At 39.6% G+C, this 20,246-nt stretch overlaps 1 protein-coding gene across 3 annotated transcripts in view; it reads right to left on the bottom strand.

The window, feature by feature from the left end:
• Positions 1 to 994: 994 nt before the first annotated feature.
• The window catches only part of nlgn4xa (neuroligin 4 X-linked a), an 85,397-nt gene continuing 66,145 nt past the window's right edge, over positions 995 to 20,246 (bottom strand). For all 3 annotated transcript variants that reach the window (XM_029447324.1, XM_029447308.1, XM_029447317.1), the window contains 3 exons: positions 16,689 to 16,874; positions 9,132 to 9,921; positions 995 to 3,473 (listed from right to left, as the gene is read on the bottom strand). In XM_029447324.1, the coding sequence (XP_029303184.1) occupies positions 2,579 to 3,473; positions 9,132 to 9,921; positions 16,689 to 16,874 (1,871 nt within the window). In that variant the 3' untranslated portion in view covers positions 995 to 2,578. The remainder of the gene's footprint in view (positions 3,474 to 9,131; positions 9,922 to 16,688; positions 16,875 to 20,246) is intronic.

Here is a 20,246-nt window from a genome sequence, read left to right as displayed (position 1 = left end):
AGGGGAGGCTTGTAAGCACGGCAGCAGCAGTCTTTGCTATTCAGCTCAGAAGTCTTGTTTTCCCTTATGGAGCGCAACAGCAAATCACAAAGGCCCGAATAGTCCGAGAATTTAGCTTCGCTGGCAGAGCCCTAACTGTTTACAGATGCAATTCAATGTTTCTAAAGTTTCAAGTGCTAGATTGTTGGTATTGATCGAGTCAAACTCAAGAGAGGCTGCATCGCCGCAACAAGAGTCAATCTACCTTCTTTGAAAAAAGAAAACTATTCATTTTATCCCATGAAAGCAAACAATATCCCACACATGCCTCATGTTTGTTCATTATACTGTAAATTCTCAAATCATTGCCAATATTGAAATAAGCCAATATGGTTATGAGAAACTTTTTTTGTTTGTAGAAGATCCTTTTAATATAAAATTTTGTCATTATCCCTGGATACCAAATAATTTTAGGTTTTTAAAGAAATAGTTATTTTTATAACAAAATATCACTTTTTCTTGTTATATGACAATGTTCTTATTATTAGATAAGTGTTTAAAACATGAGAAGTTGTTATTCTGTTATACAATAAAAGTTCAAATGTTGAAATCCAGAGTAGCTGCTAATTTGAGAGCATATTAGGGTTAATGTTAATAATAAGCTTGTGAAATTATAAAAAAAGATATATATATTCCAAAAGACTGTGGTTGTGTGTCATCCTTTGCAAATGTGTTTAAAACTACATGCGAATGTGTAGTAAAGACTTTACAGTTTTGTTTTCTATTTCTGCCAAATTTATTATTTATTTAAATTTATTATTTAAAAGGTTTTTGTGTAACCTCAATGTTGATATAATTTGTGAGGTTTTTTTTGTTTTCTTTTTTGTTTTTGTGCTGGTGAGTATGACATTTTTAGAGACATAAAAAAAAGAAAGAATAAAATGGACTTAAAAATAAAATAAATGTCAACAAAGTTCAATACAGGTATATCATCCAATCACATTTGCGCACACAACCTACATCACCATCCAATCAAATCCATGTTTCTTTTTTTTCTCTCTTTTTTTTTTTAGAAAATACTGTGATATTTTATTAAAAATGTTGCAGAAAAAGTTTATACAGGTGTCCAGCCAGAAATATCTCTAATATCACTTAAGGCAAAACCGCAAACAAAAGATTTGACAAACTAAGGATTTTAAAACTCTACATTAAAACCTTTTGTTATCTTGACTGGTTTAGGGACCAAATGGCAAGAATATATCTTTTATAGAATTTACAAATGTAGCTTAAAATCTTCTAGATGTACTTCCCTTTTTTTTGTAATAGGATGCAAAACGGAAAGAGAGTTAATGGTTACTTTTGTTGTAATTTTATAATAATTAATATCATTAATATTTACACTCATTCACTTGCTTTTGTAACCCAAAAAAAAAAATCACAAGCCTGGCACAATACTTTACATATTGCTAGCATATGACAATTAGAAATATCTAACATATATTTCTTTACAAACATATCCAACTAATATTGATACAAAAAAAATCACTGCCTTTTTTTACTTCTAAATAATACATTGCTGGTCACATTGTAAGCTGAGGCAGTGCTGAGATTGCAAGACAGAAAAAAGCCCACAAAGAAAACTATTGGAAGCATAACAGGATGACAGTAGGTGATGGGATCAAGTCCGTCCTCATTCTCAGACAGGGGACGTGTCTGAAAATGGAGAGTAAAGCTCTTCCTGGACATGCAGTGTCTAAAGAGTGGAAACAAAGTAACGCATGAAACAGTACTGTTATGTGATGACCGGCAGACGCACGGTGTGCAACTCTCCAAGGATGGGATTGTGTTCGCATTTTGGTCGTTCTGTCAAAAAATTATAAAATATAGGTCGTGATCGGAAGAATGGAGAATGTTCGGATATATTTACACGCACCTAAAACAGAAAGCACAAGCAGGAAAAACCCAAAAATATCTCAGCCAAAATAAAAACAATAATAGAAGCATTTTACTATTTTTCTTTTTTTACTTTTTTTAAAATTTTAAACTTCCACGCACAACTATATACCTTTTTTCTTTCTTTCTTTCTTTTTTTCTTTTTTTTTTACAAAGTTTTCATAAATACATTTCAGGCTGGGGTGTAGAATTCTGTGCCCAAGTCAGGTGTCTGATGCATGAAGTATCATGAAAAGATTATGTGTCAGATGCTCAATTGTTGCTTTTCAACAACAGTTGCCACTGTCTTCCTGTTGTGTATTTACGGCACAAAAGCCTCTGCAAAAGCTTCTCCGGCACACCGAAACTGTCCGTTTTATCTTGTAAGAATATTAATAGTTTTCCCCTGGTTGCCTTTTCTTTTGGTAAAACTCCTCAAAAACCTTCCATGAAGCTTTGCTCCACATAGAGTTATTACTTTAGTAACGTTCACTTTGAATATTTTCATGAGTTCATGATCAATTTATACTGTATATGCTTTTCAAGAAGGCATGGTAGCAAAATAACATCTGCTAAGTCTGTGCTTCACACAGTCAGCCACTCATATTTGCCTGGCGAGGTTAGTGGCTGATCCAATGGTAATCAAGTGCCATTAGTCCCATGGGAGCTATACCCGCGTGGTGGAGTGGCCGTGGGGTAAGTTGGTACTGTTCTGGCTGCCACCAAAAGTATTGAAGTTGTGCAGAGGCTGCATGCCAACCAGCGAGTTGGGGATCATGGTGATGGTGCTGGGCGTCATCAGGGGTATGTCGTCAGGCGAGCGGCGCAGGGTGAGAGTGTAGTCGGGTGGGCAGGTGAGGCGCAGTGTGTCGTGGGTCTGCAGCGACTCGCACTCGTGGTGGTGCTCATGCTCCAGCTGCTGCTGCTTCATCTGCAGGGACATCAGCTCCTCGCTTTGCAGGTGGGCCACGTCATTGGCGGCGGAGGGAGTGTTGGCTGGGGCGGAGTTGCACTGTGGGGTGGGGACGCGACGGTTGGACTCGTGCCGCCGCTTGTCTTTCTTGTAGTAAAGTGCGGCGAAGGCGAGGATGTTCAGAAAGAGCAGGGAGGCTCCGACCGCGATGGTGACGCTGAGCTCGGTGGAGTAGTCCCTCTTGGTCTCTATCACCACGGTCGACTCATCGGTCAGGTCGCCACTCTTGCGCTGGTCAGTGGTCTGTTTGGTGTTGGCGGGTGGGACCCCCGGGTGGCGGGTGGTGGACGGCCAGTTGTTTTTGCCAGGGAAGCGTTTGGTGTAAGGGTAAGGGGTGGTGTCCTGCGGAGGTATTTTAGTGGTGGTGGATACGTATTGGAAAAATTCATTTATGTTGTGAAGATGCGGGACTAGTTCCAACCAGAAAGCGACCTTGGTAGCACGGTAGTGGTCGCGAACTCGAGGTTTCAGGCCAATGTGAAGGTAGAGCTGGTCTTTGGGGTTGTACTTGGTCCAGGCTACCTCCTCAAAACGGTTGGGTTTTGTGTGGATGAACTTTGTATCCTGTGGAACTGGTTGGTTTGGATCCCTGAAAGAGAAAAAGAGAAAAATCAAGGACATGTAATCAAAGTCTAGGATATCTGGCTGGATTATAAATCTCTCTACTAAATACCTTCATCACCAGTTAAAACATAATGACCATATTTATGTGACTGTAAATGGGCTTTTCCTTCAAATCATTTTAAAGCCGCATGATGACATCCTTAAACAATGCAACATTAGATTCACTCAGGACTCATTTTTGACACTTCCAGATGATTCACTACTCATTCTTTTTTCTGCTCCCGCCGTCCAAAATTAATGCGTTTCGTGGTGACTCTGAATTTGAATGCACAAGCTGACAAAATGTACCGTGTCCTTTATACACCAATGACACATTTCCAGGTCTGTTGTCACATTTTCTTAATATTCCAATCTCACCCGGGGTGTTATTTTTCTGTAGTTTCGGAAACGAGCTGCCTCTCTGGCGACTTTTTCGGAGCGGTTTCATTAACTTTGGAGAGGTGAGGGGGAGTGAAGGCTAGACAACAACCTTGGAGTCGACACACTGGAGTGTTTATGTATCTTTGCATGTGTGTGTGTGTTGGGGGTGTATATCTGAATACTCAAGAGGAGGAGCTCATCTTGAGTCACGCATTGCATTTTGGGGGAAAAGGAACACTGATGAACTCCTGCCTTTGTATGAGCAACAAACAGTGCGTGTGTGTCTGTGTTGACTGGTTATATAGAGAGATGTGTGTCTACACTGTGCAGTCTATGCATGCGGCTATGGGTATGTTCTGGATGTGCACTTCCACCTGCTCCTTTCAATGTAATGTATTGAATGTAAAGTGTTAATGTGAGAAGGTGTGTGTATGCTAATGTTTGCTAATGCGCTGTATAGCTGTGGCCAAAAAAAATCCGTACTACAAACTATGTATATTTGGTTTTTGAGTCTGTTGAGTGTTCACATTGGAAAAAAAGACAAAATAAAATCATATGTGAAAACATCTTTGGAAGTTCAGGGCTGCCAATATTTGAATTAAATCATTAAAACCACATTGTGTGATGACACTTATTTGACTTCTATTTATTAAGGAGGGCACTTAACAATTCATTAAAAAGCACTTCATTGTATTTTTTGTTTACATTATTCTTATTTGCTAAAATAAAGCAATTAGAGATCCAAATGCTGTTGTTTTTTTACAAAATGTAATTTCATATAATATTAATTTGTGTCATTGGATTTAAATAGTAGCACTAAAATATTTTTATTGAAAATAATTCCGATATTTTCTTTTAAATGGTAACCTGGAATAGATGCCTTTACTCAGCCTCCTTCTATATTCCAGCATTTTTTGCAAATTTGTCAGTATGTCAGCTGACTATAAATCCACATTCCTTTACTACGCACATTTTGCCATTTTTAAAGTCATTTGGACAAAATCATTCCAGGAACTAAACTCCGGAGCTCAACGTCCTCGTTGAATGAAAGTTTGCAAAGTTCAGTCGAATTATTCAGATAAAGGATTTGGAAACTACAGCGAATCTTTGAGTCAAACCAATTAAAATTCCTAGTCCCTTCGTATGGTTGAATGCTAGTCCGTTTCCTGAGTTCATAAAGGGTTCCTGGCTTTAGGACAGCAAGCTTTTATTTTGCAAATGAAGCATGTGAATGTATTGTTTACGTAAGAAATAAATACGTAACTTAAGTAGAGGTTTGTGAAGAACTATTTTAAGCCTGAGTGTATGCTTTGACTTTCATAGCTACGTATATTGGGAACATGGAATAATTTTTATGGCTTCTTCTTTGTAGAAGAGTTGTTGCATTTCATAAGTCCCACATCCACCTGTAGCTTTGGAGTCTACGTTCCATCGTCGTCCTCGCTCCACCGTTGTGCTGAGCTTGCTGTTTCCCTTATGAGGAAAGTATGACAAAGTCAAAGCCACTGATCTGCCTCATTAATATCCGTTAACAGCCCCGGGTGTATCAAACTGTGTGTTATACGACACGAAGGTAGTGTTATTTATTTTTTTCAAGACTCTAGAAACAAACAAGTGAGCTTCTCAATCTTTGGGCTTCAATAACTGATTTGTTATCACTTATGTAATCTCCCGAGCTTCATCCTCTCTGCAAGTCCTTCATTCAAAACCTTACTGAAGTAAAAGTATGTAAGGAGCTTTAGATTTGAGATGTTCTCCTGTGAGAACCATGTGCTGTGTAGTTTAGAAACTTAAATACATATACTTAGCTACATTCCAACACTGCAGATGGATAAATTGCCCAAACTTGCCAAATAATTGTCTCTCGCCAAGGCAACGACTATGGGCAAACCCATTGGCTCCACCTGCGACTTCGCCTAATGTGCTCCTCTCATTAAAAAAGCTGGAGTCGTCCATAAGGCGAGGTCTGCCCTCCAACTGGTGGCTACATACGGAACTATACATAAGGCACTGCTAACATGTGTCATCTCAGCGCTAACATATGCTGGAACAATATGTCACTACTCTACCGCTGAATTTGCTCAAAAAAACGCTCGGGGGGGCCTTCCATGCTCATTGAACTGCAAATGAGATATTTTGCTTGCATATGTTTCCATCAAGCATCCAATCTGTTGGTAATGACAGAGACTGTTGCCATAGGTTGAGTTACTAAATATGTACTTCTCTCAGTCTGACAGGTGTATGATAACAGAACATTCACAGTCACAATACTTGTCAGCGCAGTGCCGTAACAGATGCTTTCATGTACTTAGAGGAGCTGTAATGTATTCGGTGATAACATGTACTGTCTGCACCCAGAGCAGCTTTACAATGTTTGTTAAAAATCCGCTCGTAAAGAATATTGTGTGACTTTTTAAATCCTAAACGTACATGTTAGAGCAGCTTTTCAATTGACTGAGTTAATATTTAACTGAGTCTTGTTTTAGTCTATAGAATTACATACATTCAATATACAATAATATGAAAAAAAAAAGACGGACAAACTTTTAACTTTTGTGAGGAAGTAACTAGACAATGTTTGCTATTTTTACATGATAAATTATTGTATTATTTGAATCATTATTAATTATCAAAATTGGCAGTGGTTTAAAGAGTATTAAAGAGTCTTTTTGTCCCTAGTAGGTATGTCAGGATACTAGAAATGTAGCAGTCCTTACCAATACCAGTGGATTTCCACGATTTCCGATACCCACGTCATTACTACCATGACTAGGCAACTACATAGCAATCATCTTTAAGATAATGCCACTTTTTATTGTAATTATTAGAATAATGAAAAGTCATTTTATATTTCCCAAGTTATTATCACAAAATGTGAGTCATCGAAAATGTGTCTGGTTTTATACAAATTAACTTTAAAATACAAATAAAATATTATATTTGTGGCACTATTCTAACTTTCTTCAATTTTCCTGATTTATTTCTTATTTCTTTATTGTAATAGAAACACTATTTTGTAGATCTTTTTTCTAATGTATTGTTTATTGTTCCCGTTACACTGGGTTCCGGAATCCTTTCTCAAATACTGTATATATGTTTGTCCCTTCTAGGCATTTAGGAGGATGCTCTGGAATTACGTGTTAAAGAGAAGAAGAAATTAACTGCATTCGTGAGTCCTTATCCAGATGGAGAAGACTGGCAGAAGTCTGAGCTTGGTGGAAGGAACAAAATGATAAGATGGAAGCTGCTGATGCAAGAGGAGAATAAAAAAGATGAAGACTGCCTTTTGAGAACAGCTGGCAAAGAGCTTGAAGGCAGAGTGAGAGAGCTGGTAGGGCAGCAGGAAAGAGAGCAAAGTTATCGAGCAAGTGGAAGATAAATGTTAGGAGGCTGCTTTGCTCTCAGTCAGCAGAACAAACCCCAGCACAGAGGGTTCTGATCCCAGACTGAACTGACGTCCAACCAGATCAGCAAACGGTCTGTTGCTGCTGTTGCTCCACCGACCTAGTCTTTATATTAAGTTTACTCCTTTGTAATGCCAGTTAGTGGGAAAGAATATGCTAATGCCACAAAACTATTGCACTTCATGGCACTAAAACGACTAGCAGGAAACGTACTTATTGATATGGATCAACAATACTTTTTCATTTTAATTTGACCTAATGGCTTAAATTGGTAAAAATATTGTCATGGTGGTTTGTGAGACGCTTAATCCCGTTACATGAAAGCTCGACGGTAGGAGGGGCGATGACGACAAATTATCTAATTGCTGCTAATCACTGAGCAAAAATGGGGCCAGAAAAGTTGTACACATTGCACGGAGAGTTGGAGTAATAGGGGGTTGAGGCGCCCTTTGAACTGATAACCTTAAAGTCTTTTGAAAATCCTTGCCACATCTCCGTTCAGCCCTATGTTCTGATCCCTATAATTTGTGAGTCTTGCATAATGTTGTATTCTTTCATTTCTAAGTCTTAGAAATCTTCTGCATCTCTATCTGCAAATCAATGCACCACATGCTTGAGATAGAAGAAAAGCAGCAACACATCCAGCCCATACATAATGACAGCCACACTCGTATTGTGTGAACATCCAAACAGGCTCATTCTGTTGCACTGACACAAACGTAAAGTAACGTCAATCAGCCATGAAGTGCGACGGGAGACTTTGCAAAGAGTTGGGGAGATTTGATGAAAAAATTGCCACTTTCACTCACGCATAAAAAAAAAGGAACAAGAGAAAAGATCCTCCCTAAAATGTCTACAAGGCAGCCAAACCCCCCGCTGATCAGGCATTAACTAGATGGGAGCCAAACAGAGAGCAACGGAGGGAAAGCTGCGGCCTATGAAGCTGATCGAGACTTTATTTATTCAACTTAAAAGTGAATTTTCAGTATGACTGGGCTGCAAACACCCTGATACCTAATCTAAAGGTGTGTGTGAAACAAAAACGTGATCCAAATATAAACAGCGGGCAAATCCTCTCATCAAATCCAGCGTTGCTGCACAGTACCAAGGGAGGATTTGATTTGTTTTATTAACCTCCACATGATCTCTTTGACTCTCTCTGAGTTAATCATCGATACACAAATCATGACAAAAAGCTTCTGTTGACACCCTAATCAAAATATCTTTGGAATATCAAATAGTTATTTTCTATAGAGGTTAAAGGTCATATGAAATGTACATATTGAAGTTAGTGAGGGTCCACAAGCCTAGTGGGTAAGGCCTCTTCTTTTTAAAAGCTTTTTCAGATTTTTGGCAAATTTGAACCATGTAAAGTTCAGGTGCATAAGCTACTAGCACTTCATGTATGGAGTGTAAACATGGACCATGTGTCATACGGTAGTCTCTCTTGCGTATCCATCAGCAGATATGACAACAAAGCCAAAGGAGGAGGATGTAAAGCCCAATTTTAAATGTAATATCTTAATTATTTATGTTATTATTCGAATGGTTACACAGATTTGACAGTGAAATATAGTTTATTTGAAGGGTATTTATTATGTTCTGTAATCAGTGTTGGTAATTTTCAGGATTTTATGGATTGAACCTTTCACGTATGGACAACACCCACTGGATTACTTTTGATACTAACCCTATTTGACTCAATAGGAGGAAGAAAGGGTGCAATTTTAGACGTGAATGCTGAGGGTTATGGATCTCATATATAGTAGGAATAGATCATCATATAAATGATGGTATAACATGACTAAAAATGCAAGAAAACCCAAATAAAGGAAAGGACAAAGTAAGGGAGCACTCACCCTGTTTTAGCAAAGTTAGTCCAGTAGGTCATAACGACAGCACTCAGCATCACGTCATTCTTTGAGAAGTTGCAGTTGAAGAGATCCGTGGGGCCGATCATGGGGATTCCAAACACGTACGGTACTTCATCACCGTGGGCCGAGTCGGCCCAGCTGGGCTTCATGTCGCTCTGACAGTGGTGGTAGAAAGCGTAGAAGTAGGTGGGTGAGCCATACTGGGCGTGGAGGTCAGCTGTGGCCACTGCTGGTGCCACCCACTGGTGGTCAGTGAACAGAGCCACCAGGGTCTTGCGCCGGGTCTCTGGATTCTCCTTGTCCGCCCAGTCTGTGTACATGAATTTGATGGTCTCACGCAGAGTGTCCTTTCCCTCCGGGTAGCCATAGAGATGATCAACAAAGTCAGACACAGCAAAGTCAAAATCATTGGCGGACACTCCGTCCTCGCTATCTACAATGCCGTCCACAAACTTAAACCCCTCACCCTGATTAACCCCCAGCATGATGTCGTAGTTGAGGAACTCCCCTTGCTCCATTAGGATCTGGGGGTCATCTGGGATGACATCGCCATCAATCACAGGCCCGAAGGCAATGTGGTACTTTGCGGGCGTGATGTACTGCTCGATCAGCTCCTTGTAGTTCTTGTTCTGCAGGCACTCCACCAGGTCGATAGTGTCCAGCATGTTGCAGCCCACCTTCTCAGCCAGGGCGCGCGTGTACTTGGCAGGCTGGTAGTTGACCGCCCAGCTGGACAGTGCTGTGCCACTCTGGATAATAGCTTTCTGGAACAGATCTGAGATTGGAGCTGGTATTAGTAACACACACACACACACATGAACAAAAGCATTGAAATGGGCATAAGGGATTTAGTGTTAATAATGTGTATTATTAAAAGGACGGGGAAAAAACGGTCTTAAGGGAAATATCAGAAGGGGCGTAAACACACTTGTAGCTTACTCGCCATGGGCAGACGTTGTTTTGTTAGCAGTGGTTTTGAAGAGTATGGACCACACCAGCATCTAAAGCAGGGGTGGGGAACCTTTTTCCTATCAAGGGCCATTTTTTTTTTTACAACATCCTTCGAGGGCCATACTAATTATTGAACTCATAACCTCTGCTCATTTTTTTTAAGACAGAGCCCATTCATTTCACCTTACTTTTATGCTGGGCAAAAAAGCAACTTTTTTATCCATGTATCTTTCCGTTTTATCAGAAATCAGCAATCCTTTATTAGTCCCACAACGGGGAAATGTATCTTGTCACAGCAAAAGAACATATGAAGTAAAAAGGCAGTAAACAATAATTAAATATAATAAAAAATAATATAAGTACCAGGTGGTTGATAGAAAATAAAGTGAATATTGTAAATGGCAGTGATAATTGCACAGCAGTGGTGGAACACTCTGTTCTTGGTGTGGTGGTCTACCGATCTATCTTTCCATGTCGTTATGTTACGCTCTGGAGAGAGCTGCTTGTTGGTCCAGAGCGTTAACTTTATTCAAACGCACTCGTCCTTTCAGCTCGTGCAGTTCGGCATGTTTCGTGCAGTAATGACAGTAATGACAGTAATGCCGCTCAAGATTATTTTTCATCACTGCAAGTACGTCCGCACAAACTAGACACACTGGCCTTTGATTTCCACAAATAAATAATCGTTCGTCTATTTCTCCTGGAAAGTGCGACATTCCAGCTTTCTCGTTTAAAATTTAAGTTTTTTGACATGACGTGACCATGTGATGACAACTTCCGCACGTGTTGTGTTCAAGGACCCTGACCTTGGCCAGAAAAAACAGTCAGTCGCCCGTTTAAAATATTGCCGTCTAGATTGCTGGATTTTTTTTGCGTGCGTTTTACGAATTACCTCGAGGGCCCGATCAAATGGTCTCGCGGGACGTATACGGCCCGGAGGCTGGAGGTTCCTCAACCCTGATCTAAAGGGACATAAATGATGTGTGCAGGTACGTTTTTAAGATAGTTAATGCGCGAAAGCTGGCTATATATTAGTGGTCTAGCATGCAAACTGGTGTCAGCAGTGCCCTTTTCCCTGCTGGATGTCAGTGTGATCGTAACAATACTGCTGTATGCAAATACAGTTTGAAATGAAATGATTAGTTCTCCGTCTTCCTAGTGGCAACCAGTTAACAAATACCAGATAATCCACATAATGTAGTCAATATACAAATACAGCAATACAGATCAGTGCATCCCTATTGTTTTTGACTGTTTTATACCCTATAAATATAAAGTTTAATCTAGAAATGTTACTGAGAGAAGCCCAGTCAAACAAATAATTAGTAAGCTCCATTTATTGTCATACCAGCATAAAAAACATTTCAAGGCAAATAAAAGGATGATTCTGAATATTGACATTACATCATTGTGTCCTTAATGAACAAACCAGAACATAAAGGTTATTTGCTGTTTATACACCTTAGGCAGTTTTCACATTGTGTAATATTGGCAGCAAGTAGGCCACAATACACTAGGAACACTTGAGTTATGTGTATTTTTTTGTTTCAGAGAGTGCTATTTATACTCATGTAAACACACAGTGGTGGTGACTCAACCAGGCCGACTTGAAAAGTATGTTTTGCACACAGCAGACATTTCCCACAAGACCTGGTTAGCAGAGTACAAGCTTTTGCTGCTGCCAATGGTACTCAAATGGGAAAGTATAGGTTTTTTTAGGATCTCGGTATGCTTACTGATGCACAGGTACTCCTGAATTGCAGCAGCACTTTTTGAAATCTAATCCTCAAAATCTTCCTTTTTTTCCCCCTAACAGATGGGTCAGACGATCTTTTTCTAGTTGTATATGTTGCACGAAACTATTCATTTGTGGTTCTTCGAGTTAAAATATCCATAAATATTATATAAAATAAAAATAAAGATGTAAATACAGTATGATAATGCAGAATACATTCCCACTCTAATACTTTCAGACTGAGGCAAAATACACACTTGAATGAACACATAGTTTGGTTCCTGTCTCTGCATGTGGTCATCAAATATGATGCCATGAATAATCTGATGGAAAGTACAGAACAGTCGACTTTAATAACTGATGCTACTGATGAACCTATTTGGTACATTCTTCATGCTACTAAAGTGATGTTGTTTTTTGGTGCGTCTGGTCCGTGTTTGCTCGTGGTTATACAGTGTTTAATGAAGCTTAGCGGTAGTTCATTCAGGAACACGCTTCATGCTTCTCATTAATTCTCTCCGTCTCTGGCTTCCAACTTGATAGGCTGAGTGTGGGTGTTGACCGACCACATTTTGCTACGACCTCCATGAGCAAATTGTATGTCAAAACGTTCTCCTCTCTGCTGCTGTCAATTGTCAATTCCGTGCAAAATCAATGTATCCCTCTTCCACCCCGTTCACCTCCGGATCTCGCCACATACCCCCAGAGTTTCCTTCCACCATCAGAAACCTCGCTACGCGTCTCATCTATCCACATCTCCAGGCATTTCCCTTCATCCCCTGCACCACCACCAGTGTCTAGACTCCATTTGGGGATATTCCTTTACTACTCATGGCATCTCTCCCTTTCTTAAATAAATGTAGGATGATTGATGGGGTCTAATTCCCCAAAGACTGCGTAAATACATTGATTTCACTCACCTGATTGGAATACAAATTCAGTAATGCTGTGTTCACAGATGCTACACTGGGGCCAAATATATATTTTTAATGGGCCTACGAAATGATATTTCGTCAGTGTTATTGGGCTTGGTATATGATAGAGGTTGCATATCTATTGTGAAATGTGCCATATATATATTTTTAATATTGATATATTCAAAATAATGCTGTGCCTACAATACTGCCGAGACCCCAGCCAGATCAAGCCAGCACGCCGATTCAAACACGTCCGCCGGTGCAGAGTCCTCCACCAAATAGACGACGAAATGCATTCGCCAAAAGGGAGAGAGCAAAGGTAAGCCGTGCTAATTGTTTACTGTCGGTCTAGGCCTACTGTATGTAACGAGTTTACACCAGGCCCTAGCCAATATCTGTGTTATTGTTTGTAGTATTAATAACTTTAGGTAATTACACTTCATTCATTCATTATTCAATTAAGTATAGATGTAATGTTTATAACAGGCTTCCCCATTTTATTCTATTATATCTATTTAACTTTTAACGATCACCCTATTTAACTTTTAACTATCACCTTATTATTACATTGGTATTGAAACATTGGTGAATGAAGCCACTGACAGAACTGAGGATACCTGTATGATCAGCGACCATCTATTGGACATCCACACTGGGGAGGAAGATGTATGTACACCAGTAAGTATACAGACTGTACGTCATCTGTACATTACAGTTGTAGTACCAGTAGAGCTGCACATGACGTGTTAAAAATACAATCACCACATGCATGTACATAATTCATATATTTGTTTAATTTAATATCATTGCTCTCTCAATCAATTCAACCACATCTTTTATTATGAATGTTATTAGATATTTTCTTTACGCAGACATGTATAAACATGCAATACAATTTCAAGCTGGTTTGAAAGATTTATTAGTAAGTTTTGTACATTTCAGACATGTCAGAAAGAAATTGATGTGCAGATGGATCCCCCTCCACGGACACACCACAAGTCCATGCAGGCGCAACCACGTGTCAGGTCAGCTAGACTGCAAGTTCCAATCCAAGTTGGTTGTTGCAAAGGTCAGCATCATAATATATATATATATACACACATACACACATACATACATACATATATACACAGATATATATATGTATGTATGTATGTATGTATGTATGTATGTATGTATGTATGTGTGTGTATATATATGTATATATATATATATATTTATATATATATATATATATTTATGTGTGTGTATATATATATGTATATATATATATACATACACACACATACATACATACATATATACATATATACACATATATATATATGTATGTATGTATGTATGTATGTATGTGTGTGTATATATATATATATATATATATATATATATATATATATATATATATATATATATATATATATTTATATATATATATATATATTTATGTGTGTGTATATATATATATATATATATATATTATGATGCTGACCTTTGGAAAAACCAACTTGGATTGGAACTTGCATATATATACATATATACATATATAAACACACATATATATATATAATGCTTGATTATAAAACATCTTTTTTGCACAGTATGTTACTGAACTCTTGACAGAGACTCAATGCTTTGTGCCAAGACAATGTTGAAGAGGAACCTTTCGAAGTCCCAGCTCCACTCAGCAGTCGGTGGTTCTTCCACCGACTGCTGAGTGGAGCTGGGACTTCGAAAAGAGGGATGCTGTTGTGCTGGAAAGAAGCAGATTCAATCACTGAACTGACATTCTGTTTTGTTATTGACTCTAATAAAGTGCTGGTTCTTACCAAGTATTCCACAACAAAATCTCACCAGCTGGCGGTATGTCATATAGTGATACATTCTGTAAAATACAAGATAATACATGTCAATGGTAATCACTTCAACCTTATTTGCTTATTTATCTATTTATTCTGTGACTGTGCCAGAGTGACCATTCGACTCCTCATAAATACATCAAAGTTTCTGAGCTCTACACATTTGTGCACACAAGTAACTTACTCATTACGTGGCTGATCACCTGCTTATTGTCTCTCCCTCTTCAAATACCTTTGGTAGACTGTCTGCAACACCCAAACATCCAGACACTTTGATTTGAATCCTGGGTGATCTGTTATGCAGGTTATGTTTGCACCATGTCCCTCATATTCAATGAATTCCTCCATGACATCCTTTTCTTGGCAGCAGCTCTTCAATTGTTTCCATAATTGTCATTGACATCAGACACAATGATAGAACCTCAATCGCAGAAACTTTGAGAAAGAATCAAGTTATCAAGCTTTACAGATGTCGATGTGTCCAAGTAGAGAAATAATTGAATATTTAGCGATCGAGCAATTTGCGGACAACCAATCGGGTTCATAACAATTCAAGGAAACCAAGCTATCGACTCGATATAGGATAGCTTGCGATCTATTTACGATCGAGGATAATGTTACGTTTTATTATGATGTATTTACTATATATTGAGAAGTTCTATGAACTATAGTCAAATGTATATACCTGTCTGTGTTCTGTTGCCGAACAGGATCTCCACCAAATCCAGGATCACCATCATCCGCATGTTCGCTCCCGTCTGTGTCTCCATCTTGAATACTGTGTCTCGAGCTTCTCTGTTTCAACCACGTTAAACTCGCCCGCATGATCTAAATCCACGACACCGGCAACCTCTTCAATAAACTCCTCTTCTTGAAGGTGCAACGAGTCAATTGACGACTCGCTGTCACTCGATTATGTCGAAATATCCGAGCCAGAGTCCGACATTGCCACGTCTGCCGCTTCTGCCGTGCTGTCTGTGTATTGAACTGGTGGACTGTATTCTACTTGTGACGTCAGAACATGGCGTCGGGTGTTTCCGGTAGAGGCAATGTAAACATCGGTGGTCGACATACTAAATCATGATTTATGAAATACTGCGATCATTGTGTCATAAATAACACATAATTTTACACCACAAATAGCATTTACTATCATCAGTAGAAATTCATGTTTATCATTTCGTAGGCCCTTTAAGGAAATACGGCACCTACAAAATGTGAAGTCTCAGTCTATTTAGTGGTCCCTAGATGCTACTGTATGGGGTACTACAGCTGACAACTTATTTTTATTAATTTTCTGCACTTATATGCAACCTGTGCTAAGACATTGCAATTGTCATTGTTTGGCTATAAAGGGTCACAGTCCAAAAAAGGGTTGGAACTCGAGTGCTGTATGAACACAGGATGGGGTCATTCAAATTAAGGAGATTTATTTTACTAACCCGTAGGTGTATGATTGTTTTCAGGAAATGTAATGGCAAGAATGAACATGCAAATAAATTGTCATTGCAATGCATTGAATACATTCAAATATTTATTTAGTAGAGTAGAGATGTCCTACTGATGGTGTGACTACAAGAAAACTAATTGTATTGCAAGTATTTGCTCATATATTTATTATAATATGGTTATAATTTCCTTCACTACAGTTTCAAGTCAGTACTATCAGTCAAGAAATGATTTTGCAATCACTTTTGGGATTTTTGGAACATAAATACTAATGTCACAGTGTTTTAAATGTTCCTATGTTCCTGCCTTGAAGGAACAGTTCAGCCCTGAAATTATCATTTGTATACAAATTACTTTCTTGAAGAAAACTTTTTTTCCGCATCGAGATTTTTCCCTTTTTTATCCAGGTAAGAAAGGGTGCGTAATTCCTATAGAAATGTTAATTTTGTCAGTGAAGTGTTCCTTTAAATAAAAGAAAACCAAGAGCTCACTGTGAACATCTTCTTGATGGACGGCCATGTATCAAAACGGAGTGGATGCACATGTACAGCAACTGATTGAAACAAATAAAAAAGGCCCTTTGCATGCAAGCATATCTGTGTGATTATGCATGCCTGTGAGCAAGCAGACGTACCTTCTGAGTAATGCGAGAGGGTGAGCAGGCTGACGCATGATGCTCCGGCGCCAGAGCCAAAGATGGTCACTCTCTTTGGATCTCCTTTGAAGGCTTGGATGTTTTCTTTGATCCACCTGAGAGCCTGAATTTGATCCAGCAGGCCGTAGTTGCCCTTGGCTGCCTGGTCTCCCGTGCTTAGAAACCCTGGATTGATGAAAACAGAAGAGGAAAATAGATCACAACTTTATTTCCGAAAGGATAGGAAAGATATATATTCTTCTGTGCCATAAAGCTCCATTGTTATCAAACTTTTATAAATACATCAATGACCGTTCACTGTTGCACTGTGGGAGTGACATGTTCCTTCATTACCATGAACACACAGTGTACTTTATTTTCACTCCCACACACAGCGTCCTGCCGCTAGACATAGACACTAAAGTGGATTCATTCAACGCTGAAAATAGTCCACAACAAATGTTATTTTAGGTAATTACTGAGCCTTATTTGAGAGCTGTTGTGTTTTCAGTGGGAACAAATGGACTTTGCACTGAATCTGCTCTGATAATATATGCTGCTCACACTACGCCTCCTGCTTAGACATGATCATCTTCAATGCAAAAATGTATTGTCGTGCATTGTCTCCAATAACTGTCTTCTTTTTTGCATTGATAATCCGTCTACATTAAAAACCCAGAACAATAGGAATAATTAGTTAGCACTCAGCCTGTTTGTAAGCCATTCAGCAATAAGATCTGCTGCCTCAAGTGCCAACATACAAATAGTCAACTATGCAAAAGCCTTTGAGTTTGATTTCACCCATGGCTCCAGAAAATAGTCAGCCAATAGAGGTCCCTTCCAGTCAAGTGGCAGACCAACCAGCCTGGCAGTGAGCTCCACATCTGAAATTTGTTGACAAATTAGCAAATGCGCCTAAACCCATTAAGTGGCTTTCTAAATGCTGCCACTGGGGGAAGTGGTGGCGCCTCCATGCCAAGCCTGTGAGCTCAGCGGCCAAGCCTGACAGCGACAGCCTGTCCCTGCGAGCTGACCAAGACCGAGGCAGTGTGAATGACGAATGGGATGAGGACTGCTGGGTAAGAAAGGAGGGGAAAAAGGGGAGAGGTAGCCTGTGGCTCTTTGATAGAGAGCAGATCTGGTTTGTCATGGTGAGGTGGAGGGGATGATAGAGAGGAAAGGAGGGCAGGGGTGGGGGTGGATTACAAGGCCTCTGGCAGCCTCTTACACCCTGTAGGATGACCACAGGCTGCTGCTCCTCCCCTCCCCCCAGTCCCTCTCATTTCTCTTGTGTCACCCCTTTTTCTGTCTCCCTTCTCATCCCTCACCTCAAAGGAGCCGAGGAAAGGGGAGTGCCTACTAGGGTCTCCCCAGGACGTGTGAAGATTAGTCGAAGATTCATTTCAAAGTACTACTACCCGAAAATAGACTGCATACATAAGTAAGCCAACGTCGGTAAAACACAGATTTACAGACCTAAAAAAATATCTCTAAATGTTGTCATCTCACGCCTTGACTACTGCAACTACATCCTGGCTACACTACCTTCATGTGCCATCCGACCTCTACAGCTCATCCTTTAACCTCCTCAAGTTCTCCCACACCACACCGCTCCTCCGCTCACTTCACTGGTTACCAGTGGTGGTCTGAATATGCTTCAACACTCTGGTGCTGGCCTACCGTGCTGTGAATGGATCCAGGCCATGGTCAAACCATACACCCCAGATGGCTTACTTCACTGTGCATCGGCCAATCGGCTCACTACTCCCTCACTGCGATTGGAACCCAGATACCCCTTAAATAAAACCGCCTGTTTGCTATCCTGGCTCCAAAATGGTGGAACGAGCTCCCCATTGATGTCACGTCAGCAGGAAGCGTTCACACCTTCCATCGCAGACTGAAAACCCACCTGTTTCGACTCCAATAATAACAAAATAAAAAAATATTATTATTTCTGTATGTAGCACATAAATTGGTTTGCCTTATTTGAAGCTAATCTACTTGCAAGATTCTTGCTGCTTGGAGTTTGTATCCTTAATGGTTGTTTCCTCTTATTGTAATTCCTTTTGGCCAAAAAAAAAGAAACATATACGGATGTTTCTCTCATATGATATAGTTGTACAGGTGGCACTGAAGGATATTTTGAAAGATTGAAAGAGTGACTTAATACGGTGTAGCAAGTGAAAGTTTCATAAGCTTTCATCGCAATTTACACACCTGTAGCTAATAAACGTTAATTCTGCAAACAAAACATCCCCTTTTGTCTGGTAAATATGCTCGCTGAATACCGGTGTCTGTGCGAGTGGGCTGCCAGCCACCGCTGGAATATTATTCTACAAATAGTATAATACTAATACTATTAGTGCATATCTTACCTAATATTTATCTGCAACTGTCTATAAATACTGGGTCAAAACAGAATGAATAGACTTGCAAAAAAAAGCAGTCCTAGCTGCATTGGTAATTGCATATGCATTGGTGTCAAATGCAGAGGGGTGCGACACAGCATCTGTATTTAAAACCGGAATACACAAACAAACCCGTAGTTACATGTGTAAAAGACTATTAAGTATATACTTCCTCAGATTGTTCAGCCTGGCATATAAGGCTGAACATTAGATGGATGGAAGCACTTTATAGTATTTCTGTGCTCACTGTCAAGTATCAAACAAGCACATCCTTTTATTCATAAAGCAAATAAGCTCTGATATTAGAATAGTATTTCTTGAAAACAAGCCGTACTAACTGATGAAAGTTCCTTGTTTACATTCTGAGAAAGAGACACAGTGAGAGACGACCATTCATTCCATGACAAGTTCATAATCCCTGTTCCAAGTGTAAGGAGGCATAAGAATAAAATATAGCTTAAAGTTAGGCTGCCCAGGAATATTACCACTCTAATGGTAAGCATGTATATTACAAATATTCTGCAAGGTTAATTATATGAAGAACAATGGCATCTACCCTTTCAATTGGATTGCTAACACAAACACATGGTGTCAACTTCCACTTGACAGTCGCCGACAAGTATTTGGTTAATGTAATGTAATAATAATAATAATAATAAATTGTATTTATAAAGCCCCTTTCAAAGCTAAAAGCAATCTCAAGGCGCTAAATTGCAGGACAACAACAAAACAACAACAACAGACATAAGATTTTACGGAAAGGCTTTTGTGAAAAGAAAGGTTTTTAGGCTCTTCTTGAAGGAGTCGGTGGCCTGTGGAGGGAATTCCACAGGTGAGGAGCGGCTGAGCAAAAGGCCCAATCACCCATGGTGCGGAACTTGGTCCTGGGGGGGTGGAGCAAAGTTTTTTTAGAGGAGCGGAGGTTGCGTGTGGAGGTTTGTTGGGGGAGGAGTTCCTTGAGGTACGGAGGAGCATTTCCATGTATGCACTGATGGGTGAGTAGGGAGATTTTGTATTCGATCCTGAATGCGACAGGAAGCCAGTGGAGGGAGTGGAGAATGGGTGTGATGTGGTTATATTTTCACACCCTCATCAGGATCCTAGCGGCGCTATTCTGGATATATTGGAGCTTTTGAAGGCTCCCGCTTGG

The sequence above is a fragment of the Cottoperca gobio genome, chromosome 2, assembly GCF_900634415.1.
Source record: "Cottoperca gobio chromosome 2, fCotGob3.1, whole genome shotgun sequence".
Classification (NCBI taxonomy): Eukaryota; Metazoa; Chordata; class Actinopteri; order Perciformes; family Bovichtidae; genus Cottoperca; species Cottoperca gobio.
Note: the sequence above shows the minus strand (reverse complement) of the source record. Positions and strands in the feature narration are given on the sequence as shown.